The sequence below is a fragment of the Rousettus aegyptiacus genome, unplaced genomic scaffold (genome assembly GCF_014176215.1).
Source record: "Rousettus aegyptiacus isolate mRouAeg1 unplaced genomic scaffold, mRouAeg1.p scaffold_m13_p_2, whole genome shotgun sequence".
Taxonomy (NCBI): domain Eukaryota; kingdom Metazoa; phylum Chordata; class Mammalia; order Chiroptera; family Pteropodidae; genus Rousettus; species Rousettus aegyptiacus.
The window spans coordinates 76,815,510-76,843,314 of record NW_023416295.1 but is presented as its reverse complement, the minus strand read 5'-3'; the positions used below and the strand labels follow the sequence as shown (position 1 = coordinate 76,843,314).

At 38.4% G+C, this 27,805-nt stretch overlaps 1 protein-coding gene across 10 annotated transcripts in view; it reads right to left on the bottom strand.

Annotated features, from left to right (window-relative positions):
- The window catches only part of NCKAP5 (NCK associated protein 5), a 909,219-nt gene that overhangs the window by 872,046 nt on the left and 9,368 nt on the right, over positions 1-27,805 (bottom strand). For 9 of the 10 annotated variants that reach the window (XM_036235765.1, XM_036235763.1, XM_036235768.1 and 6 more), the window contains exon 1: positions 2,497-2,834. The exons of the other annotated variant lie outside the window; for it this stretch is intronic. Coding sequence is in view for 1 of the 9 variants with exons in the window: in XM_036235767.1 (XP_036091660.1) it covers positions 2,497-2,532 (36 nt within the window). In the remaining 8 variants the exon portion in view is untranslated. Of the gene's footprint in view, positions 1-2,496; positions 2,835-27,805 lie in introns of those variants that run through there. 10 annotated transcript variants of the gene reach the window in all.

Below are 27,805 nucleotides of genomic sequence, written 5' to 3'. Positions count from 1 at the left end.
GAGCTAAGAAAAGATTTAGGGGAAGAGATTTCCAAGTTGAGCAGACATCAGTAGCACAGCCCAAATTTGGAAAAGAGATTATGGTACTCAGTCCTCAAAAAGAACAGTGGCATAGTTGGAGATTTGGGACAAATAGCACAAGAGGAGACTAGAAAACAAAGCAGGAGCTACAGCTGTTCAAAGCATGTCCATGGACCAGCACTAGTCTGCTGTTTGTTAAGGATCCATGATGAGATAAGTATAAAATTCAAGAGTAAATGCTTAGAAATTTTGTAGCAAGTTGATGTCACCACAACAGTCAAACAACATTTTTACCATATTTAATAAAATTATCAGTCCATAACATACTGGACATTTTTTAAAAACCAAAAGCAAAACTGGTTCTTCACCACAGAGAGTTGTAAAGCATTTTCTCCTTGTCAGGCCTTCTAAACTTTTTCTGTAAAGGGCGGGACCGTAAATACTTCCGGCTTTGTGAGGCTGTAGGGCCTCTGTCCCGACTACTGGACCTTGCTGTGGTAGCACAAAGTAGGTATAGATAATGTGTAAATAAAGAAAGGTCATTGTGTTCCAATAAAACTTTACTTATAAAACACGCAGTGGGCAGATTTTTAGCCTGTGATGCGCAGTTTGTCGACCCTTGTTCTAGGCCAAAGGAAGGAGACTGGACTTGATTCTAAAGGCAATGAAACCGCCTGCTTAATCGAAGCTATCCCTCACTCTTGATCTTTCCTCATCATTGCCTACATGTATTTGCACAGCTTTGCATCAATAACACTAAATCAGAAAGAACCTTGGAGGTCCTCCTAGCTCGAATTCAGTGTTCTCCTCACAGCAACCCTGACAGATGAAGTCTTTGTTTGTAGGACTTGTGTTTAAAGGCAGGGTCCTTTTTGTCTATTATCTGCATCCCCAAGGAATGATGATGACATATTCAGCCTCAGTTAGCCTGATGAACAACCCAAGAAGTCACGGCCTTACATTCTCCAGGACCTGATCAATCAAACATAAGATTCACATTGTCCTCTGAGTCATTGAGTCACTATCAATGCCCAATTTTCTGAGGTATACCACTCCACTTTTCTTCTGTACAAAGTTACACTTCTCTCCAAATGAACGTCTGTGACCATCGCCCATCTCTGGCTCTTTTGGTATGCCTGAAATGGACGAGCGGCCCACCACATGTGTAGCCTTGTTTTTCTCTGGGCCCAGACACTGCAGAGGCAGGAAAGCTTTCTGCATTCATGCACGTCTTCATTCACACAGCACCCATTTTACAAACACAACCCAACACCCAATACAGCAGAATGCCTTATTCTCATCCCCACACGGAGTACAGACCACTGTGTGTGAGGATGGACTCCTACCAGTAGGTCTCTCGCACAGAGGGTATAGAGCTGAAGCAGTTCTTTCTGAAATCTTTTTTATTTAAAATTTCTTTCATTGACTCATGACAGACTTAATGGGTAAAACCTTGCTGTGGCAAGTTTCCTTAAAATATCCCTTCTGGGCCTACCACCGTTTATCTTGGCAGCAGGTAGCTTGAAGAGTTTTGGAAAGTCTCAGTTTGGCATAGCCTGAGAGCTACTGGCACATTAAAGATTAATAAAGTGCATTTAACTGAGCTCAGGACACTGCAATGTGATCCTTCATCATGAAATGTGCAAGATTCTTTGTTTGCAATGAACAAAACTAAGCCAAAAAGAGCCCAGCGTGACAAGCTAAGATAGGAAACAATCAAGAACTTTGTGTCTTTCGTTGATAAATTGAAGGGTAGGAATCAATGTCTCTGCTCAGCCATACTCTTACTTAGCTTTCACAGGAATTTAAGACGGGCATCTGAGCAGGACCCACGGAGCTGGGTTATTTATTGAGTTTGAAAAACCACAGAGATAGTGTCACTACAGCTACCTCCTTAAAGTATAAGAAAAGAGGGATTCAGAACAAATTCCCCTGTTAGCAGCTTCTCCAATGAAAATCAAGATAAAGTAAGGCATTTTCAATCCTTTTGGATTTGCTTAATAAAAGAGAATGTTTGTGCTTGATTGAATATTAACCCAAGAGGAGGAAACAGTTTTCGCATGCATAGGTGTGGGACTGGCAACAGAATGAACCAGACAACATTTAAAATGAAAATAAAAATTAAACAAACATGTACATCATAACTATTGGTTCAAAGGATGAATCTATTTATTCTCAATCTCGGGACACCTGGACACAGGCAGCAAACACCAGGACAGATCAGCAGAGGCAAACATTTTAAAACGTATCATTCTTAATTCTGGAAAAGCTCTGGCAGACTCCACGTGCTGGGTAATGCCTGTGTCTGTTTACACAGTGCAATCCCCTCCCGTCCTCCAGAAAAATCGCAGGCAAACCCTGCGCTCTGCACATCAGAGCTCTGCAGCAGAGCGCTTAGCACATTGGACACTCTCCTCCACACCAACATAAACATTCGAGAAATAAAAGGAAGAGAAAAGAAAATTCTGTCCTTACCGAAAAGGCATAGCTGACAGGGACGGTGGTGAGCATTTCACTTTAGCCCACTCAGTACTTTTTCTCTGTCATTCGGTCAGTGTTCTAAGGCTATTGAGGAGAATTCCTGGGTTTTCAGATCTTCCTTCAAGAGTTTTAATCACTGGCTTCCCCAGCCCGGGTTTAACAAACACCGCTGTGTTCTGTCAATATTTGTATGCAGCACCACATTGGGCAACCGGCCAACACAGGGTTTCAAGAGGCAAGGGGAGAAAACTGACACCCTACCAAACACGCTTCCCTTTTTTGTGTCTTTTAAGGTAGTGCTCAAAGTGTCATCTTTGATTCTGACAGCAACTAAAGATAAGACTCTTTCTGTGACTTGCTCCACTGCCCCTCCCATTCCCTCCCCCTCCCCTCCCCCCCAAAGCCTGGCTGGGCTGCCCCGAGCTGGGTTCCACAAAGTTTGTTTTTTTGTCTCCCTGCCCTGAAGTTCTCCACACAATCGCCAGGCTTGCTTCTCCACCAGCTGCACTTTAAATGTATTTTAATTGGCTGGAATGTCGAAAGAATCCATTTGGCAGTCGTTTACATGTGAAGCACGCCCAGGGCAGCTGAAAGAGGCCCCAGAAGCGGCCGATTACTTCATCAAAAGCTGCAGTTTGAATACCATTGACTCCTACAGAAGTACAGTGAACTCAATTCTATAGGCAAGCAGGAGTAATTAATAATTTGCTGAGAATATTCTTCATTCATCTAAAAGCCAAAAACACAAAGGAAAAAAATCCCTGCAGGTACAACAGTACTTGTATAAGGCTTGATTTATAGCCCCCAGTTCTACTCTTCACAAACACTGAATTTGTATAGCATTACAGGAGGGGGTATAATGCATAATTCGGTTTGCCTGAAAAGTTAATTTAAGTAATTTTCTTTTTGAATGATCCCTTGAGATACATTGTTCTATTACCTCTTTATACATTAGCCATATGCTACAATAAATATTGACAATACTTGTGGCATTTTTTCCTTCTCTTTATTTTTCTTGGTTGCTTGCAATAATTAGTTTGTAGCCTCCACTAGATCCAGTCACAAATAACTGCACCCTGAGTCAAGTGGATAATCATCACCATGAAAATTTGCAAAAGCCAAACTTCAATTTAAAACACTCTAAAACAAATATCGGTTTAAACATTCTAGGATCAAGGGGGCAAGGAGGGGGCATATACACGTACATAGGCAATAAGATATAGGATACATAAAATGAAAAATAAATGCAACAGCTTTACTAATATTTTCCTGAGAAGATTTTTCAACAGTGTAAACCAGGTTGACAGATTTAGAATCCCTAAAAAGTGTATTTTAAAGAAGTATCTCAAATACTCCTGATTTTAACTCCTATTAAGAATCCCCGGTTTAAAGTCGGAATATCTAGGAGAATCTTGACAATCCTGCAGATGCCTCTCATCTGGAATATATGAGCCAGAGAGCATTGCCACATTTGTTCTGCCACCTTTTCCTCATCTCTATAAAACTGCCTATAGTTCACGACAGAGGATACAAGAGAGAGAGAATGGCATATACAAGTCACTTTGGGTAGATTTGCTAAACAGCTCAGAGACTAAAACCAGCACCCTAAGGGAACAGGCCTCGTTTGCAGGAAGGTAGAGGAGAATATTGGGGGAAAGGATGAGAGCTAATTCCATGGACACACAACCTGTGTGGTCACACAGAGACCCCTGCTCAGATGGGACTTACATCTGAATTAATGCTGTGCTGGCACCATGTTGAAATTTGTCATTTTTGAACCAAGGGCCTTGCATTTTCATTTTGCACTGGGTCTGACAAATTATGTAGCTGATCCTGAGAAAAATAGTGCAAATCTATTTCATTCAATACATGATTGAAATTGAGATCAGACTGAGTGTATGGGTGACACCCTACTTTTGTCTTGCCCAACATTCTACCATTGACTTTGGGACCACTGAGAGGATTGAGGAGGATGATTCAGGGTGAAGATTCTCTCCAGCAAACATAGAGGGTGAGAGTTATCTGGGGGGGTCCTTGCTGTCCTGCCCTGAGCTAATGGTGCACTGTTTATTGTGTGACCATACTTCATCTTACTGGTTCAGAAAGATTTTTTGTTTCTTATATAGTTATCCCCTACTGTGTCATTCTGTGGGCAGAAAGCTCCATATATAACCATCATCTATTTTAAAATTATCTTAGTGCCTTGATTCATGGTTTAACAAAGTTAATTTCAGTGCCAAAGCTTCAAAGACACTGCTGACACACTACCGTGAGGTCCAAACTCTCATGAGTGACTAGAGTATTATGAAATGAATATCCATGAGTCACACTGTGTTCCCAAAGATGTTCTCTAAGACCAGCCCTTACATCTAGATTTTGGTCTGCTTCAGCCTTAGCAGAATCCATACAAAAGAGAATTTTTGTCCTAGAAAAGACGTTGATTTCGTAAGTCAAGTACCTAATGTTGCTGATATCTAGTACCTATTAGCTGGACTGCTAACATGCTCTGACACTGGTACTAAATAAATAAAACAGATTGGCATTCTAGAAAATAGAATACAATTTAGAGATCACCTGGTTCAAACTATTATTTAAAAAAAAAAAAAAATGGAGGCAAAGAAAGATTACTGACTTCCCAGCAAGTCAATGAAACAGCGTATCTAGGTCGCAAATTTCTTTTCCCTTCACTTGTTCCTACATTAGACCACCCAAGATGGTTTCCCATTCTGACTTGCCTACTAACTCCTAGATATTTTCCTGGCTCTAGTCTGCTTTTATACCTCCAGATTTATTTCAAGTACCCAAGTCCTAATTCCTTGCCTTATTCTTATGAGCCACTTTTATGCACGACGTTGAGCATGCTGCATGTATAAGGAAATCTGATCCTATACAAGACACATGGCATAGTCATCAAGACCACCTAGGAATTCTTAGATCTCATGGCATAAATTCCTTTCTGCCACTTATAAAGCTTCAGCATGTATTGTGGTAATCTTACTACATAGAAGAGGCAGGTGTGATCCTGTTTTCACTCCCCACCAGAGCTGGTCAGCTTACACTCTCTTTATCCACATGCTGGGGTATAGGCTTCAGTACGACAGAGATTTCTTAGACCACAGCTGATCAATATGGGGCCATGTGCGGGGATATGGTGCATCATGAACACAAAGCAAGAAACCGTGTTCTGGGGACTTAGAACAATCTATTAGGGTGATCTGGTAGGTCCTGAAGGTTATAGCCAAGTCAAGGGTCAGAGCCAGGAAGCAAAGTGAAAGGCTCTATGTAGAAATGGGAAGGTCTTGGTGCTGCAGAGAAACAAACCACATACACACTGTGCAACTTTTCAGGAACTGACCCTCAGGCGTCCGTGGGTAAGATGGATGCAATTATGTTAACTACCCACCACCTGAGGTTAACATTAGAATGTACGCACTCACACACTCCTCAGTGACAGAAGCGCTGAAGCCATCAAAGCTTGGAAAGTACTCAGGGCCTACATGACAAACCTAGGTCAGCAAGGTAGTAGGTCAGAATCCAAGAAGACAGATGGAGCAACGAGGTCCAATTTCTAGCAAACCGGAAGACTCACACAAGGCAGATGGCCAAATCGCTGAGAAAATAGTCAAAGCCCAGTCCTTTGGTTCTTCAGGAAATAACAGAGAAAATAAGGCAAACAGCAAGTGGATTAAGATAATACTGTGATAAGGGGTGAAGCACAAACCTTGTCTGAAATATGGCCAGCTAGTGGTGGGGATATTATTCACTAGAAAGTAAAAATCCAGGAGGAAAGGCCAAAACAAAATTTCAGGTTTGTTAAATTCAATCAGACTGTCACTGATGGAGCCCAGGCTGAGTGCACAGCTCTCCTCAGGAACACAGGCTTGGTGAGCAACTAGCCTAGCATGGGTGGCACTAGGTGCCATAACGGTGTGTTCAGACTAAGTGACTTAAACAATAGAATTTTATTTCCTCACAATTCTGGAGCCTGAAAGTCCAAGATTAGGTGTCGGCAGGGTCGATTTCTGCTGTGGCCTCTCTCCTTGGCTCGCAGATAAACCACCTTTTTCCTGTGTCTTCACATAGTCTTTCCTCTGTATGCATGTGTGTCCCGATCTTTTTTTAAATGACACAAGTCATATAGGACTAGGATTCACCCTAATGACCTTGTTTTAACCTAATTACCTCTTTAAAGACTCTATACAGTCACATTCTGACGCATACGGGGTTAGGACTTCAGTATGTGAATTGGGTGAGGGGGGCTACAATTTAGCCCATAACAAGAGTTTTTCAGATCATCTCAGGACTAGTCATTGTTTGTTCCTCTTATTATGAGAGCAATTTGTGCCAAGTGCCTCAAAGACTATTTCTCATCTACTCCAAAACCACCTTACTATCACCCATTGACAGGTGGGAAAATTCAGGCTTTGAGAGATTAAGAAACTTGTTGGAAGACACAGAGCAGAGCCAAAATGATTCTAGAGCCCAAGCTCTAAAGCTAATACCTGGCTGTCTTTCCAGATGCCAGACTTGTTAATATATTTGATAACATGATTCCCAAAATACCTGGTGCCCAGAATCTGTATCTCTTACTCCATGAGCTCCTGGAGCTTATCCATCATATGTCCAATGTGTCATGCATTTACTGAACACCTACTATATAGGCCAAACTTATCTGTTTGCTGGCAATTTTGCCCACGAGGTGATAGGAGTAGTCTCGAGGAGAAGTAAATTGATCTTTAAGTTTTGGAGAAAGATGAAACCTAAGTACCTGGGACTAATGACTTGATCTCTGCTGGGGAGTGGCCCATGGCTAAAAGGGAGGCTGAAGGCTGATGAGGAAAAGACTTAGGTCCATTTTCAGGCTTCAGGAGCCATGTCTCAGGCCCTGAAGGTGACAATTACCCCACAGGCTACAACTTATACTCACACATGAATTCTCAGGTATACTGAATATCACACGTGAGGAAGGAAAAGAAGTGAGGGAGGAAAGAAAAGGAAGGGAAACAAAAAGGAGAAATGGAAGAAGAACAACAATGTAAGAAACATTTGACTAGCACCCACTATGTGACACGTGTTATGCTGGACATGACTTACAGTCCCTCTATTAACCCTCACAAAATGCCATGAGGGTCAATGGTATTTATCTTCATTTTACAGATTCATAAAGTAAGGCTCAGTTATGTTAAAACTTTTGCTGACATTGTCACAGCCAGAAACTGGCAGAGCCAAGATTTAAATCTGGATTTATTCATGTTTTCCTTAAACTACCCTGCCTGTCATCTCTAAGCTAAGCACCAAGAAGCAAGCAGAAGCCCATGCTAACTAACATTTGATTGGACGGTGCTGGATGATGCAGTATGACTGATACGGGGCTCCTTGTCCCCACAGGCGTGGTTCCTACAAAGGTCAAAGCTCCTAGTGTGAAACCACTACACTGATTTCCAAGTAGGCTGGCTGCTGGTGAGACAGTACAGTCCAGTGTGAAATGAACTGAAAGGTCAGAGAGGCTGTCTCTTGATGGATAGGGCCGGCACAGGGCTAGTTCTCTGATAACAAAATAAATGAGGTTTATTGATGGGGCTCACTGACTTTATGCAAATGATTCTGCCCCATGCATTTATCCCATTGTTGCATGGGGGTTTGCCTTGGTAAAATATATCAGCTCCAACCACCAGAGAAAATAAATCTTGCTGGCCATTCAGAAACCAGAATTCAGTTTCAAAGCTGGGCGAAACAACCTTTTAGTGAAATCAGTGAGCTACTGGGCACCAGGGAATTCAGATGTTTATCCAGTGAATAGATAACAATTTATAGCTGGGAGAAAGATGAGACACAGAGAGGGCAGAGAAATACCCTGATCTGTATTTGTATTCGCTGACCTCAATTTAAAGCACAAATATTTAAAGAGCTGCCAGAAGATTAGGGGTGAATCAACAATTCACCAATATTTTGGTAAGCCACAGATGATGGACCATATATGATGGTGAGTGCTGCAAACAAATATATCATTCCAACTTCCATTTTATCTTGACCATTGAAGAATTCACCAAAATAGTGAATAATAAAATAACTGAGGTTTAGAGGTACATTTTTAGTAAGTGGTCCTTTCTAATTTTTGCCATATGTACAGTCATAATGAGATCTTGTATCTTCCAGGGTTTCATTCATGTAGTTACCTTGAGAAGGCAATTCAATACCATGTTTGAGAACCAATCCAGGTGAGCAAGTGCTTTCAGTGTAGCAGGCCTTGTTCCAAGTGCCTCAGATAGTATAGATCTATGAAGGTAAATGACATCATTACTCTCATTTTACAGGTGGATGAACTGAGACACCATTACTTGTCTACACTCACAGTGACATAAGTGGGAGAGCTGTGATTCAAACCAGGACATCTAACTGCTAACCATGGCCTTTCTGCCTCTCATGGCAACACACTGTCCCCGGACTTTGGGAACTGAGTAGTCGTGCAGAGCCCCCGTTTCATCTGGCTTCATTTTATTGTCCTGCCTATAGTCAGGAGTGTCTTCTCCTTATCCTCCCCATAGGTCTGTACAGATGCCCGGTTTTGTAGAGCTATCTTAAATTTGCTGTTGTGTTGTCACTGTTTTTTTTCCCCCCCGGAAGATGTTTTGCTAATAATACATGCTTTGAAAACTTAACTTGTTTGTCAAGGCTCAGTGCCACCCCCCCCCCCAAAAAAAAAAGGAAAAAAAAACTGGTGTTTGTTATATCTTGGAACTAGAAATAATCTTGTGGACATTTCTTGCCTACAGAACTTGCCTCAGCTATTCACTGTCGTGTTAACCCTCCACAGAGACCAGGGTTTAGGTACAGGAAAAGGACAGGCCTAGAGGTGGCCTTGCAGGGGAGGAGGAGGAGGAGGAGAGAAATGAGAAACTCTTGCCCTGACCTTCTCTAGAGACTATTTACAGGATGACCAGCTGCCAAACCTCTCTCTCTCTCTCTCTCTCTCCCTCTCTCCATTATATACTCCTTTCTTACAAAAAAGAAACCCTTTCTATTCAAGCAGAGGCAATAGGTTCCAATGGAAAGATGACAGTCCTGATAGTCAGACTCACCTAAAGTCAGCCTCTGATCTGCTTAACTAGCTGTGTGACCTTGGGTAGGTGATGTAACCTCTCTGAACCTCAGACTCTTCATCTCAAATAATATGACTTCGTAAGAAGTACGTAGATCATTAAATATGAAAATGTTTGGTTTATTAGTGGTCCTTAATTCATGTTCACTCCTCTTTCCCTCCATTGCCATGCCTGGATTAGAGCTACTAATGTGAAGACAGCCAGGGCATTCTTACTCACAAACCTCTTCACAAGCACTGGATTTGAAGACATTATAACCAGGCACTGAGGGTCCTACTGACACTGTGTTGAGCTGCAAAAGCAAAATCAGTTGCTAAGAAAAACCCTATGTAATCATAAATAAAATCATCGAACTGTTCTGTAGAACTTCCAAATAGAATGTTGCTGAATTCCAATTACATCTGGAAGAAACCAGAAAACACAGCGACTCACAAGCCAATTTGCTAACAGACTTATGCAGTATGATAAAGCTTTAAGCTGACTTAATGCAAAGGGTACATATAATTATTTTTTAACTTCAAGAATCATTTCAAAGAATTTTTTGAAAGCAGCAGAAACAATACTTTTATAAGTATGATTACACTTGAAAAAGTTAATCTTTGCAAGCCATTATATTAAAGGACATTTTTCTTATCCTAACCAATGGCCATTTTTCAATGCCTTCCTCTATTCTGCTTTTGTCTCTTTTCATTAAATTATAGGAGAGGCATTTAGGAAAAGCAGACTGGGGAATGTCATGGCAAAAGAGGAAAAATAATCAAATGCAAGCCCAGTAAAGCTAGAGCTAATGTTTGACTCTATAAATATGATAAGTTTAGAAAATGGCAGTTACATATCCAGCAAATATGTCTGGAAGAGATCAATAACGTAATTATTTATGGGTTTTAACTCAGAAAAATTGCTTGAACCATATGTGGGAAGAAGGTAAAATTTATAATAGCAGCCAAATACAGAAATCTGGCAAGATGTGTACAAAATGATGATACATGGGAATTAAAACTTTTTCAAAGAGGAAATCAATAAATGACCAACAGAGAAGCCATCTACTCTGAAGCCTAAGATCAAAACAGATAGTAATTAGCGGGTATTCTACTAAGGATGAGTTCCCTTATTCTTCCTCTTTAAAAGATCACTGACTCCAATGCACATTTTTAAGAAACTTTTTACTTTATATTGATAGAATGTCTTGGAAATGAACAATAGGATTATTTTTAAAGTGGGGGTGGGAGGGTACGGGGCGGGGGGCTTCTGTCCCATACATGGTACACTTCCTGGCTCAGTTAACTTGTATAAAAATTATATCCACTTAGGAGAAAAGCAAGACTGAAACATTACAGTACCTGTGCTCGGAAGTGCCAGATGAAGAAGTGGAGTTCATTTTAGACCAACGACCATAGTCTCGATTCCAAACCTCATTTCAAGATTATGTAATCAATACTCAGGGTACCCTTTGTTTTCTGGTTTTAATTTCTCATCCCAATCTGTCCATCTACTCACTTGTCCTTCAGATTTATTCTCCATATTCTTATGTTACCATTTGGGCATGTTTTTACACACACACATGCATGCACACACATGCACATGCCCCTCAACCCTCTCTTTCTACCCGTGCTCCAGCAATATAGTTCTCTCTTCTTGGCTGGATATTCCAAAGCTTAAGATAATTCTTATCTCCTCAGAGAACTTCCATTCCCGATCACCTTCAGCCCATAGTGAAATACGGATTGCTTCCTCTTTGTCTATATTAAGTGGCAAATCATAGTCAAATATGCCTTATGCTGGAATTTTCTCATGAATACATTCCATCTGTCAATTTACAATTTGTTGTAAGCTTTTTGAGCTAAGGAATGTTGTCATGTAACTCTCTGAATCCCTAACTTCTCTGTACCTTGTGTAGAGAAGGTCATCAAGAAGATTTTGCTGACCAGAGGTCAGTGACCTTTCTGGTATTAGCAGTGAGCTTTAAACCTCTTCCAACAAAACTAAAGTCTGCTTAAGATTATTTTCCTGGGTCAGTCTGATGAGTCTATGCCAAGGATGCAACTATGAGAGATGCCAATATGATGGGCATTTGAAGACCCCTGAGATGGCTGGTTCCTTCATGGCAGAGAGAGGGTGGCCTGAAGTCAGTATGCTGCACCCCACTGCTTGCCAGCTATATGATGTTGGGCAAGTTTATTAACCTTTCTGTGCCTTGGTTTCCCCATCTGAAAAATAGATTGTAACAGTAATAATGACAACGATTATAAAGTACTCCTTAAGCCTTTTTTAAATAACAATTCATTTAATTCTCATAACAAAACTATGAAGCAGGTTATACTATTATCATTCATATTTTATAGATTAATAAACTAAGGCCCAGAGAAAACAAATTTCTTGCCCACAGTCGCAGAAAGTGGCCAGAGCTAGAATTTTGATCGAGGTGGATATAACTGCAGAGTCCATGTTCTTAACCACTATACTGAATTGCCTCTCTCCTATCATAAAAAGTAACATATGCTTTCTTTAAAAATTTAATAAGGACAAATAATATATGTAAGTTGTAGAGGACCATTAAGAGATGATAAATTAGGCTATTTTTTTAATGTGACTACTTTATATATCCAAATAACTCCATGTAGAATGTGTTGCCTTCCTTGTCAAAGCAAGTATTAGGGCTGTTGGAAGGATAAAATGAGATGGTCATATTAAGTAGTCAGTACAATGCCTAACAGCTAGTGTGAGCTTATGAGTTTGGAGCCATTATTGTCATTATTATTATAATGATGGAAGTCACTGTCTAGGGACTCAGGTTCCATTAACATCATTAGCTGGCTCTTCTTCACCCGGTCACTGCTCTGCCCTTCTCTGCCCATATCTGCAGTTGAAATCAAGGATAGAATGGATGAATCGAAGGTTTATTCCTTCAGGAAGGGAGAGAAGGAACACAGAGGCACTTCCCATGGCTTGATGTACACCTCAGCTTTACCTTAGAAGCCAAGAGATCTAACTGTGTCCTCCATGCTACAGCCAAACTTAATTTTTTTTTCTCTTAAACGTCTTATATTTTCCCAGTTCCAAATCTTTGCTCAGTCTGTGCCCTCCATCGCAAATGCTTTCTCTCCAAAATCCACTGGTATCTGGCAATCTAAGCACCTGCAAATTTTACCACAACTACAAAATTTTTCTTCCTCCTATCAAGTAGATCAATGCATTTATTCATTTATTCATTTTGCAAACAGTCATCAACATCTGTTCTACTGGGGGCAGGCACTGGAGGCGATAAAGCCCAGAAAGCCTCAGCTTTGTTTTCAAGGGGACAAGAAAATCAAAGATTAAATACCATGTGATAACTGCTATGAATATAAGTTGAACAATATCGCTCCCATCCATTCCTTGAACTTCATATCCCTTTCTTTACATTCTTTTTGGGACTCAGCATATTCTGTCTGCTGTTTCAGTTGCTATGCTCCTCGCTTACACTCCAATAAGTATATAAGCTGACTTAGGCTGAGGAACATGCCCTTTGCTCCATAGATCACCAGGACAACCTTAAGCCCAGAATCTCCCTAAATGCCTAAGAAATACTTTTTCATCAAATCCTGAATTTTGCCATGCTGTAGGTAATAACAATACTCCATTTATAAGAACAACTCTGAGGAATTAATCATTAAGAAAAAACAAAATGATATTTTTTCATAGTCTTCCGTGGTTCTTTAACAGGCAACATGCAACCAGCCCTTAGCCACACTCAGACACAGAATGAGAAGTAGGGAGATTTAGAGCTTCAGCTGCACAAAAGCCATTGCTGTGGCAACTTGCAATCCAGAAATGACATATGGTTCTTTATTACTGGGCCTTACAGCCCTGAGCAATCAGATCTGCCAAAGGGAGAATATTCACTTCAGAATTTTGGATGTAAATATTCAGTCCCTCATGCTTTGCATGTCATTGCTAATGGTATATAAAGAATGATCCAAGAGAAGTATAAATAATCATTTGGCTCTACAATGAAAACAGCAGTTCTGACTATAACCAGCCAAAAATGAAATAGTGCAAACTTCAAACTCGAATCAGGAGGTTATCATCTGTACCCACCTCAGAAAGGAATTCTTACTGTCAGAATACAGAATAAATTTAAAAGAAAGAAAGAGAGAGAGAGAGAGAGAGAGAGAGACGGAGGGAAGGGGGGGGAGGAAAAGAGAGAGAAAAACGCTAGCTCATTTCTTCAATCCTATTTCAGCCAACGAGATAAGCAAACTCCAAATTACAAGTGGGTTGTATTTTTAAAGGTCTTCTTGTAAGTTGAACATTCAAAATCCAATTTCCAATATGACCATATAATGGTGGTCTAGTTTCCAGGAATAAATCTTCTATGAGGGGCTAAACATCTTTAAAAGTGTTTCAGTGGGAAAGTGGGATTCCAGTTCCAATTTTAAAATGCTTGGACAATGTGCAAGAATTGATTTGGCTGTTCAGTGTGGATAAGCAGGTGTTCTGTGGCAGACTGCAAAAATGGCCACAAAAACACCCCCTTTCATTTCTATACATATGCCTCTTTGCACTGTGACTTAGAAGCTCCTTCCAAGGGACAGTGGAATTGTGGAGTCAATTCTTCTGCCTTGAATCAAGAGGTAGAGTCTACATTTTTACCCTTTCAATTTAGGATTAACCACTATTGCTTACTTTAGCCAGTGGGACATAGCAAATCTGATATAAGCAAAGACCTGAAAAGTGTCTGTGCATTGCGTTCTTCTACTGCTCTTGGGAACCCTGCATAGCCAAGTCTCACACAAATGAAATCAAGCCAACAACCAGACACATAAAGGAGTCTGTCCTAGACCACTTAGTCACAGCCAAGCCGCTAGCTGACTGCCAAGACCAGCTGAGCATTGCAAGACCAGAAGAAATGGCCACCCAGCCCACAGAACGATAAGAAATAAGAAACGTTTGTCATTTAAAGATACTGGATTTTGGTAACATCTTACATACCAAAGACTAATTGGTACAACTTCATCCCATGCTAAAGACTCCATTTAAATCTCTCCCCAAGTTATACATTTTGGAAAAGAAAACCACATCCCCAGAATTGGGTTAAGGTAAACTCAAAATTCACAGTGCAGGAAATATCTTTCTCTTTTGCATTTATGGGGTGACAGTTGTTGGACAAAAGGTGGGGCTTGGACTTGGCAATTTTTAGAAGAGACCATTCTTCACTCTTGAACAATACCTTTGGGGGACAACAAGAGGCTCTAGGATGGAGAATGCGAGCAGAAAGCAACATAATAAGAATTCTCTGACATCTCAGGATATTCCAAAGTAGATGATTTGTATATTAGGGTCTGGTCTGCCTTTCCCAAGTCAAACCATTCAAATCCATTCTGGTATACATCACATTTCCTAGATCTATGACATAGACCGAAGGTCCTGTAAAAGGGGGCCTAGAGTGGGTGGGTTCCATGCACTAGAAGAGGGTTGATACAGCTGTCGCCTGAGCCTGTTGCTGTACCTGCCAGTTACCTACATCCTAATAGCTAAGTTCCTCACTCCTGACCACTTTCCTTTGACATCTACTTCCCTGATTGTGCACATTTTCTAATGCCAAATGGAGGGATTTGGCTTAGGATTGTCATATATTCAGCACAAATTACACCCCTTCCAATCTCCACTAACGACTGCTATTTGGCCAAATCAGTTCCCAGTCTCAGAAGCTGTCTTATCACACTACTCCAAGAATTCACTTACCGAACAGTCAGAATTGAAACTTAAGCTGAACTCTTTTTCCCATCCCTGTCCTGACTCCATTCTGAGCTGTGGTAAACTCTGTTTTGTCCACAATCATCCTGGACACTGTGTCTACCGATCTTATTTTTATGCATTTTTCCGCACTACATATATCATCATGATAAGTAATTTTTACCTCCTTCCTTGGCTCCTTCATTGTCCTAACTTTTATTGTTTTTATTCTGTCTCATCTACTTGTAATTTAAGTTACCTTATCTTGCTCCATAGATCTTTAAGGTAATCATACATCTGAATTGAAACAAAGTGATATGTAAGTATATAAAGTATTTACATAACCATCACTTTTTTTTACCCGAAAGTAAGAGTTTCGTTTGCCTGATATTAAGTTTATTCTGTGGTTTTCCCAATCTATTATAACACTTTTCTGGATTCTGATTTTCTTTTTAGCCAACATATGACTTAACCTCCCCAACTTAATGTCATCCGAAAATACTTGTGTATGTGTGTGCATGCGTGTGTGTGCGTGCGTGCATGTGTGTGTGTATTCCTTCTGTGTCTCTATCCAGGTCCACGATAAAAATTGTCAAAGAAGAGAGAAAACTTTGGAACACTACTAGAGATCATCCAAACAACTTCAAATCATTCATCAGCTATGAATCTTACCCAACATTATAAGATCCAGCCCACATTCCTATGATTATATCACAAAAATCCATCAAATGCCTGAAGAAATGAAGAAAGGGAGCATTCCATGCAGGAGGGGGGATAAACATGAGAAAAAGAGCAGAGAAACATCTGATCTACTTCTGATATGGAGAATATTTTCTTATAGTAAAAATTAATGTCTATGTAAAAATATTCTTATTTCTTTAAACAGCTCCACATTTGAAAGTGTTTTGAAAGTTCTATCTTAAGAAAATTAATTTTTCTCTCATCTGTATTTCTATAGAGCTTGATTCATATGTTCTGTTTAGTAGTCATTACCAAATATTTCTTCTGTTCCTTCTGAATGCATGGTATAGTTTCACTTCCCTGCTCTCTCTGAGATTTGGTGTGACCGTGTGACTTGTTTTGTCCAAAGAAATATGAGTATAGGCACTATATCATTTTTTGGTTGAAGCCTTTAAAAACTGATTTACCTCAGCCATGGTGCCCAGGATACCCATATTGAGATGAAGCCTCCATCAACATGAGTCCCTTGGTAACTACCATGAGCAGAGTTCCTCTATATTGAATTTGTGTGTGAATGAGAAGGCAATGGTGGTGTTTGTTTCTTTCCAAACTGGTATAGCATTTGCCTGGGTGTATATGAGTGAAAGTGTGTGTCTGCAGAGGGATGAAGATGACTTGGGTATCCGAGAGACAGCAGTGAATAAAAGACAAAATTCCCAGACCTTATGGAGCCTACATTGTATTACAGGAAGCCAGTAACCCTTTGACTTTTCATTTCATGTGATCCAGAAATTTCATTATCAGTAGTGTTTATAGTGGGTTTTATCTGAGAAAGCCAAATGTTGAATAACTTCCTCTTCCCCTCGGTCATACAGGGATGAGTAAAAGGCACTGTCTTACTCTCTGTCTTAACTCTGTCTATTCTGAAACATGCCCTTAGGGTAAGGGGTCCTTCCATTCTTCCCTCAGCAACATTCAGGGCTGCTGCCTTGGTTCCACCCACTCCAACCAGCAAGCGGGGAAAGCTGACATTGCTGGTGTGCGGACCACACTTTGGGTAGAACGGGTGGGCTTCCTAGAGCTTCAGCTGGAAAGTGGTAACATCCTCTGCCTCCCAAGGTTCTCACATTGGCTAGCGTGAGAGTAGGGTGGGAAGGAAAGTCAAGTCCCATGGTCAGTGTTATGGGTCCTCAGTTCAGAGTGCCAGTTTGGCATTTTATCAGTGCACTGCAAGCATTTTGTTTCTTTTCCTTTAAGTTGTACTCATCCTGGTTGCTCGTCTGAATTAGTATTTTTAGAAACCCCATCTATGATTCTATGTGCTATCCACAGTGGAGAAACACTCAGCCTAGGTGCCTTTTCCAAGAGTGACAAAAAGTTTTTTCTCCAGAAGGTAATGTGCTCAGGCCTCCCCAGAGAAAGCCAGCTGTCCCCCTATTATATAAAAGAGAGTTGCCTGGTTTTCTTGATCAGGGTGGGGATGGGGCTATTTCTCAGGAGTGACATTAACCTTCAATAGCATCTACTCCTGTTGTTTCAGGGTGCAATCAGTTAATTTCTTATAGTTCATTACTCTCCTGCTGACAAGAGGGGCAGCCAAAGCTCCCTCTACACAACGTACCTATATTAGATAAAATCTAAATATTTATTTTCTGTAAACTCATGCACTTTGCTGAACAGAATGTGGCCTTTGCTTATATAAAACTCTCAGATTCTGACTGTGATTACAGTTTTTTCATCTCTTTCTCCTCATTGTCACATAATCTCCCATTTGTTCCCAACAAGTCTGGTCTTTGAGTTTACTTTTCTGACATTTAAGCCCTGGGTTTCCAGTGTTTCAGTCTTCCCTTTATTTACATCTCCAAACCTTTAACTGGGTCATGAGAAGTCATGGTTCATTTAACAAATAGTAGTGTCCACTGCTGAGATGAAATAAAAAGATAATGAAAATGTTTATTGAAAAATAAGAAAATGTGAGAATTTATCCACAGAAATGAATAAATAGCCCCAATCTCTACAGCAGTGTCGTACAAACTGCAGCCTGCCACATATTAGGTTATACGTGTGTTATAAAATCAGTTTAGTCATTTGTGACCAGCATTTCAAAGAACATAGAACAGAAAATATTAGCATTTGTCGGGCACAGGGAAAAGTATTGTTTTATGAATTTTGTTTAATATAACCGCCTGTGTGTTTTCATGTCTGAGTGTGGGCTGCGATATAAAACACATGGAAAATCATTTATCTAAAGGGTCTCAGGTGATGTCAGACATTCTGAGACATGTTGGAATCACATTTCACCTTGTCTTTCACCTTCCTATAGATCACCTTTTTCCCCTCTGTCTCTAACCTCCCAAGCACTTCGCCCTGTCTTAATAAAGCTGGTATTAGTCCAAATAATAGAGTGAAACAAATTAAGGCTGAATCTACATGAGCCTTTAGATTTCCATCAATCCAGTCCTATAGTTGGCTCAAACGACCTTTTGTTGTCTAACTAGAGGGTGTATTAAAGCTAACTAAAGACAAGTGAAACTAACTCACAGACTGCCAATGGAAAAACAGAATGCCCTGTATGGAAAATTCCACATAAGGTTGTAGAAACAAATGTTTTGAAGGCAAAACAGTATTATATACAGCATGAGTAATTTATTTTCAAAACACAGGGGGTTTTGGTCATCACCCAAAATTTTAACACTAATTAATCTAGCAAAGCAATACTGGGAATTTAACATCTACTTTCAATCACTACTTTCCTGGTGTTTTTGTTAATGGAGGTGGTTTGGGGTTTTTTTTGTTTTGTTTTGTTTTGTTTTGTTTTTCACTTTTACCCCTGGAGGGCTTGTCAAATGAAAGCAAAAAGTTTGAAGGAACAAAGCCAAAGTCAAAAGTAAAATGATAAAGCTTGGGAGTGAATAGAGAAAGAGAAAAATGCATACAAGAGCAACCCCCAAAGGGATAGTAGAACAGAAGTAGTGGGAGAAAGAGACCCCACAGGGGAAGAACAAAACACGTTCAGACCAGCTTCAAAGAATTCTTCATGACTGGGCACAGTAGGAAAAGGTTAAAATAACATGTGCTTCTCTTAGTAAAATGCAATACAAAAAGACATTAAGCAGGACCAGGGTTTTACATTTGCCTGCACCTGTTCTGTACAAGAGGACCTGGTAGCACTGGTAATAGAATTCTATGCAAGAAATAACTTTAATTTTATGGATAAATTAATGACAGATAAATGAATGATGAATATAGATATGACTATGATGATCATTTAAGCAATTATAATGTATAAATGTAATATGAAGAAGTGGTATTTACTAGATCATAGTTATGTAAATTCCAGGTAATAAAATAGACTTGGATTTGAACTTTCCCTAGTTATTCATCCTAGATAGGCAACCATGTAACCTCAGTTCAAAGCCATGTTTGTCAAAGCTTGCTAAATGCAATGAGCTTCAAATGATATGCCAGAATTCATTTCTTAAAGAGGAATCCCAACTAATTTAAGAGTCCCTACAATCAACTCATTGCCAGTTTTCCTGATAAAAAGATCAAAATCAAAATTCAAATATATAATTCTAATATTTTTATGAAATTTCTTTTTAACAATATTTTAAGTAATCTAAACATTCTCACAACTAAAGTGTAGGCAAAAATCTCAATTCACAAATAGTACTTAACCTTTTAGGCAACAAATCTGGCAAATACAAAACCATTTATTAACTGAGCCATGCTACGAGAGCATGCAGTTCAATTTAGCTCAGGAAATATTTACTAAGTACATAATACAGTCATCATTTATGATGATATAGTAGTCTAACATCTTTTTAAACCTTATCATTTTATATAATTTTACACTTACAGAAAATTTGAAAAACTGTAATTTATATTTTCTCTTCTTTTGTTTTTCTTGGTCAGTAGGCCTAAAAGTTTATCAGCTCAATTTTGTGGTTGCTATAGGTTACCCCAAAAGAACCAGCTTTGGGTTTCATGAATTCTTCTCTATGGTTTATCTGTTTTCAGTTTTATTGTTTTCTGTTCTTGTATTTATTATGTCCTTCCTTCTGCAAGCTTTGAGGTTATTTTGCTCTTTTCTCTAATTTATTAATGTAGATATTTAGATTATTGATTTTAAATCTTCTTTTCTAATATAAGCCTATAATGCTATAGGTTTTAATCTAAGTACTCTCACAAATTTTTACATGTTGTATTTTCATTTTAAAATGTTTTTAAATACCTATTGAGAGTTCCTCTTTAACACATTTGTCATTTAGAAATGTGTTAAATTTCCAAATATTTTAGAATTTTCCAAATATCTTTCTGTTATTGATTTCTAGTTTAATTCTATAATGGTCCAAGACCATACTTTGCATGATTTCTATTGCTTTTAAGGTTTATTAAGGTTTTCTTTATGGCCTCTTTATGGTCTGTATTGATGAATTTGTTATGCGCACCTGAAAAAAATGTGTGGTCTAGTGTTGTTGGGTGGAATCTTTTATAAATGTCAATTAGGTCCAGATGACTAATAGTGTTATTCAGGTCTTCTGTATTTTTACTGATTTTCTACCTGTTCTATTAAATACTCAGTGTTAAAATCTCCAACTATGTGTGTGAATTTGTCAATTTCTCCTTTCAGTTCTATCAGTTTTGCTGAATATATCTTGAAGCTCTGTGGTTAAATGCATACACATTTAGGATTACTGTCTTGTACAGTCAACTCTTTTTATTGTTTTGCAATATCTCTCATTATCCCTGATAATATCCCTTGTTTAAAGCCTACTTTGTTTGGTTAATATGGCTACTCCAACATTTTTATGGTTGATATTTGCAAAGCATATCTTTTTCTATTCTTCTATTTTTAACCTAACGATGTGTTTATATTTAAAGTGGATTTCTGGTACCTAGCATAGTTAGATCTAGCTTTCCTGTCCAATCTGACAATCTGTTTTTCAACTGGTTTGTTTAATATGAACAAATTTAATGTGATTATTGATAAGGTTGGATTAAAATCTACCACCTTGCTAGGTGCTTTCTATTTGTCCTACGTGTTCCTTTGGTAGAAGGCAATTCTTCACAATGTCTCTACACATTTTGTAGTAGCTATTGTCTCAGACGATTTTTTCAAGAATATTTGTATAGCAAACAAAAAAGAAGACACTAGAAGGACAGAAATAGTGTCTACCTCGAAGACAGAGGGCATACTTGTTTCCTGATAAGAAAATTTGATATCTCTTTATTTTACGAGTTTGGTTTTTTGTTTGTTTTTTGTTTTTAGATTTCTCTGTATAAGTGATATCATATAGTATTTGTCTTATTTCATTTAGCATAATGCCCTCAGGGTCCATCCATGGTACCATAAATGGCAGGATATCCTTTTTATCGCTGAATAGTATTCTTTATATATATATATATTATATATAAAAGATACCATATGTAATATATATTTTGTATATAATATATTATATACAAAGTATATATAATGTATAATACATATATTTTATATATATAAAATATAATAATATTATATATATATACATATATATTTCACATTTTCATTTCAATCTCCAACCCTGACTTATCCATTCATCCGTGATGAACATTTGGGTAATTTTCATGTCCTGGCCTTCATAAGTAATGCTGTAATGAACATAGGAATACAGATATCTCTTCAACATGGTGATTTCATTTCCTTCAATAATATACCCAGAAGTGGGATTGCTGCATCATATAGTAGTTCTATTTTTACTATTTTAAGGAATAAATAATTTTAAATGACAGTTAAGTAAACTCGTTAAAGGAGAAATTCTGTTTCCCTTCAGCCCACTAACCCACCAGGGTAGAATCCTGTACCCTAAAGAGAAGAGTAAGAAGAGGCTTTTGTTGTCCAGTCTTAGATAAAACCACAATCTCCAACCCTGACTTACTAACAAAAATGATGAATATTTGACATCCTTTCTGATATCTGTGTCTTTTTCTTTTTTGGTTTACAATTACCATTCCTCAAAACCCCAAGAGCAGTAGAAGGGGAGGGATTTGATGAGATGAGGTTAAATAAATTGGGAGGAGGAAGGGGGAGTCATGGAAGACCTAGGCCAAAAGCAAAGGAGGAAATGATAACTACTGGTTCTGAAAGTTAGGCCAAGATGTTTGCAAAGTGTTAACGCAGGAGGAGGAAATGTCACACTTATTGCTGGTCCTGGGAAAGAAACTGGTGGTGGAGCCTTCCCATGAACTACTCCCACCCCACCAGAATGTTCCTAGCTCCCTGTTTTGCCAGGAGTTTGGAGAGCACAAATTACAAACCTACAAAAAGGTTTCTCAGCACAGCTGAAACTTTTTTGTAGTGCTTTAACACTTCCATGAATTGGGCCAGAATGTGAGGTTTTGTGAACCAATGACTTTTTGGGAAAAAAAGATAAAAAGTCTTCTTGATCGAATTCTATTGATCAGAATTGTGTTTGTCATGGTAAAACATTCCCTAATGTAATGCAAATATCTGCAGGTTTTCTAAAATAGTTCAGCCAAGAAGATAATTGGTTTGACCCTATCATATATTCCAAGCAAGTTATCAGACCAAACCAATAACTCTTCCATTTGTATGCAGGTCAGAAAAAGGAAAAGGTACCCAAGAGATGTCTACATCATTCCCTGAACAGAAAATACTGTAATAAGATATTTGTATTTTGGTCCGCAATGCCATTAGGTAGATTTTTATCATCATTATTATTTAGTATACAGCATCAGGCTCAGAGATGAATTTCATTCAAAAGCAATAATGCATACTATTCACCTTTGTGACTCAGGTGCTGTCTATGTCACTCACATAAAAAGCTTTTTGTGATGTTGTAAGTAACATGCTGTTTGTAACAGATACCGGCTCAGGGAAGAATTGTAAACATTTTGTGTCATGGTAGATACTACAATGTCGATATTCTGGACTGTTCAAATCTGTGATGCAGAGATGGGTTGCAGAAAGATATGAATAGCTCAAAGAAGAAGGAATTGGAGTAAAAACATTATTTTGCCATTTTCTAGCAAATTTCAAAGTCTTCTCCTCCAAATATACTGGGACTGAAGTAATTTAATTCGTGCACATTTGACCTTTAAAATTTGAAGACATTCTTTTAATTTATATAAACATAATCACAAAGAAAAAATCCAATAATGTCACTCCAATGTGACTGAGAAAAATTTTCATTTCTTAAGGTTTTTATAAAAGATCAATTCAAACTCCAATATATAAAAATTTCATAGTTCAGCTAAGAAAACAATATGAACAGAAACATATTTACATTTAGGGCAATTACAAAAATTGTAATTGATTATTAAATTAACTACTGATCTGAATAACATATTCAGGTACACAATTTTCGAAAGATTATTACTGTTCTCATAGTATTAACTTCATTTATTACCTCTAATAGTTACTGTGAAGAATGGGACAATCCTTAACCTAGAAGAAGAAAATGCATTATTAATAAAGTATTTAAAATAAATAAGTGGCGTGTACATGTCACTTTAAGGCTGTGTCTGTGCAGTCTTGGGACACACGGAGTGATTTGGCATGATTATATAGCTAATTCACATGCATGTGTGTGTGAACACACGCACACATACACACACACACGCACACGTGCACACACCACTGAACGATTAAATTGCAGGAAGTTGAGAGTAGAGAAAATGCTGATTTATGCAGATTGATATTACAGATAGATCAAACCCTGAGGATAATTATTCCAAATCAGTTTTAATCTGGTTAAAGATTATTTCTCTTTTCCTCTTTCCAAATGGCAGAAATTTTCCAGACACAGGTAGAAAAAATTAAACAAGTAATAATGCTGCCTTTTGTATTCCTTGAATTTTGTGGTGAAGAGCCAGGAGGACCCCTACTCCAAGACAGTGTAGAAATCTCAGCTCTTGCCCCTCTAGAAGAGCAATCCCAGTAGTCTACGGAGCCCTAAGGTATTGGGGTCAGAAGAGATCATGAATTCCTACACTTGATGCCAATGGTATAGGAGCAAAGGCATGTTCCATCTACTCCAGAGAAAGAGAGAGAGAGAGAAAGCAAGACAAGAGGTCTTTCTATAGGGCTGTATGAGTTTACTATTGTTGCCATAACAAATTACCATGAATTCAGTGGCTTAAAACACCACCAATGTATTATCCTGCAGTTCTGTAGGCTAAAAGTCCATCATGCCTCTCACTAAACTAAAGTCAAATTGTTGCATTCCTTTCTTAACATCCTACATAGGAGCCCATTTCCTTGCCTTTTCCAACTTATAGAGGCTACCTACAATCTGGTTTGTGGCTCCCTGCCATATTTAAAGCTAGCAATACTGTATCTCTCTGACTACTCTTCCATAGTCACATCTTTGGTCTTTCTTCTTTTGCCTCCTTCCAGTTATAAGGACCCCTGTGACTGTATGGATAGCCACACTAGATACCCATGCACTAAGATAATTCAGGGTAATCACTCCATCTCAAAGTTCTAATTTAATCATATATGCAAAGTACTTTTTGCCATGTAAGATAACATATTTACTGGTTCTGAGAACGAGGAGGTAGACATCATTGGGAGGCCATTACTCTGCCTACTATGGCTAACTGGAATGCGCTTTTGTCATGGTTGTTACCCATTCATGAGTGAGTGACCATTCCTTCCAAATTTTATGGTGGAAAACTAACCAGCCCTTAAAATTTATAACACCTGCACTGAATAACAAACTACTATCCTAAATACTTCCTTAGGACTTTCTTGCCTAAAAGTTATGTGAATAGCTTTAAACAGAGCTATTTCTAATTAAAGAACTATCTGAACTTCAAAGAGGGAAGAAGGCTTATGACAAAATGGCATTTGCTCAAAAGGCCTATTGATATCATTTGCAAATGAAATATAAGAAAAGAAATAATTGTCTATCTATCTCAGTGATTCCTCAGAACTGTTCTATGCTACACACATACACACGCATTCATACACACACAAGTATACAGGATTCTGTAATTATTTGGGGCAATGCTGAATATTATCCATCTCAAGGTTTCTTAACACGTGTTAACTTTTTAAAAGTCTGAGAAGTTCTACATTAAAGAAATATGTGTATTATCAATCTTTGCCTTCTTGAAAAACATACAAGGAGCTTCCAACTTTCTTTTGACCTGTTTTGGCACTGTGGTACCCTCGTTGATCCCACATCTTCAAGGATGAGAACCGGGTTTCCCATCTGGTTCCAAAATTTCTTTCTGCTGAGCTTCGGGACAGTCTGCAATAAGTGTGTAGACTTCTCTAAGAGTCCTCTCCAAATTTGTCTGAGATGACTGACAACTTCCTCAATAAAATTTTTTGAATGTCTATATGTATATAGACATTCAAAATATTTTAAGTTAAAAAAATTTAATATGTAAGTTGTATACATATATATGTACTAATACATACATCAAATAGATAATTATAACATAAAATTAAATGAGCATTAATTTATATATTTTAATATTTATGGTTGCTTCATATTACCAATAGTTAATATTTCAAGGAAATGTATACGTTTGGGGTTAGGGTTTTCTTTATTAAACTGGATGTAAATTCATTCTATCAACTAGTTTTCTTCATGACTTTCGATGTTTTGGCCCATTTTTTTTTATCAGATCTTACAAGATTATGGCTGTTTTTACTTCATAATGTCATTGAAGAAGTATTCATCCTAGAAGTATAAGCACTTCATTTTCTTATGACTTAATAAAGCTTGCTTTTCTCATTTTAGATCTAAGATGTGTTTGTGTTTGTTCATTTTACCTGATTGTTTTTGCAGAACTCATTTCAAGCCATTTGTCCATTTCGTGAAGATCAGTTTAGTTAAACGGAGATGACGTAATATGTAATTGTAGTTAACACAGCACATGCAACATGGTATGCTGAAACCAAGTGGACGTACTATGACGAGCCCTCCAGCTATGGACACTCATCTTCATTTAGTACTTTGCCTGACTCAGAAGGACCTACTGACATATAGCCCAAATCTACACATCTGTATATCAGACATTAGTAAAAAATAATTTTTCCCCCATTTAAAAAAAAAAATCGATAAACAGAAGTGCTAACGTTTTCCTCCTGATCCTTATTGTATTATCTCGCTCATCCTCCAGGGCTTCTCCTCTTATTCCATGGCAACCCCTCTCATCTCAAAACTGCGACTGTGAATTCAGAGAGGTCAGGGAGTAATTCCAGATCTACTGTCTAACCCATTTCAGAGTTTCAGGGCCAAAGTGCTCAGTAGTTCCCTCTAGTACTCTAGGGAAGAGAAATCCAGGAATTTTATCTGGTGAGATCAGTCTTGGGAAGATGGGGTCAAGCCTACCCTGAGACACTCTAATCTCCTCCTCTGAGGGTACTGCACACCCCCTAGTGGATCATAGGCTTAAAGGTAAACTCAATGTGTAAGGAGAGAAAAAAGGCTGGGGAGTACTATAGAGAAGTTCTCATCTCTGGGCCTCAGATCCCATGTAGTAGGACATCCATCAGCATAACATTCTTTATCTCCTTTGGAGAAGCAGAGTGAATTGTTGGGTAGACAAATTAGAGCACAGCAGTAGAGCATGAAGCTCAGCCATTCACTTTCTTTTGGGTGGCTTCCTAGCCTGCAGATGAAACACTCAGGGGTGAAGGGCAGTTTCTACCCCTAGTGGGGATACATCAGAGGAGTCTTTCCTTATGCACAGAAAAAGGGAGCTTTAACTTTGTACTTCCTGGGAGGAAGATGACTCTTAAAGGAAACATAGTTAAACAATCCTACATTAAATAGCAACCACAATCTCAGCATCTCAACACAATAATAGCTTGTTCCTTGCTCACACAAAGTCTACTGTAGATTTCAATAATTCTGCCATGTGGTGATGAGTGATCTGGATCCATCTACCTTGTGGATCCATTATCACAACACAAGTTCTAACAATCACTGCAATAGAGAAAAATAATGCACTTTCTATCTTTCAAACTAAAAGGATAATTGCACTTCTGTTCTCAGTACTTTGACCGTCATCGGGCATTTTGAAACAGGCCACAGAAATAAATCATTAAATGTTAAACATTTATCATCATCATCACGATCATCATCATCACTATCATCACTATTATCCTGTGATATGCACTGTAGATATTCTTATCGGGTGATAAAAATATTTCTTCATCAATACCATTGTTTTAAAATGGTATATCCAAGGGTTCTTCTACATCCATTGCCAATGTGGTATAATTTCTGCATTGCAACATTGCCTACTCAAGTATATATTCTGCACTGGTCTGCCACACTGGAGATGTCCCACTATTAGGAACACTTTTAAAGAAGCTGTTGAAAGTCCCTGGTAAAATGCCAATATATTGCCTAGGAAAAGAAGAGTTTCACATTGAGAATTTAGTAATTTTAATGCAAAGCAAAGTGGTCCTAACAGAAATCAGGGTCTGTGTGGTGTTTCTGGACACCACTTCTGACAGCAAACGTACGTGTGTATGTGTTTTCCTGAAATCAAATAATTCTTCAATTCTCTAATGCCAACTATGTTTGCAACAATTCAATTCAGTTCAATTCAATTCAGTTCAATTCTGACATCCAGAGTTAACACAGATCCTCACAGGTTAAGGACTCAGTCTCACAAGACTGCCACCAGTTCAGACGCCAAAGGCTACCCACACTTCTGCCTGGCCAACTACTAATTTGAGAGTTTCCATGATCTCCCCCAAAGGTTTAATAATTTGCTCGAACAACTCATGGAACTCAATAAAGTGCTAAACTTACTGTCACAATTTCTTATAAAAA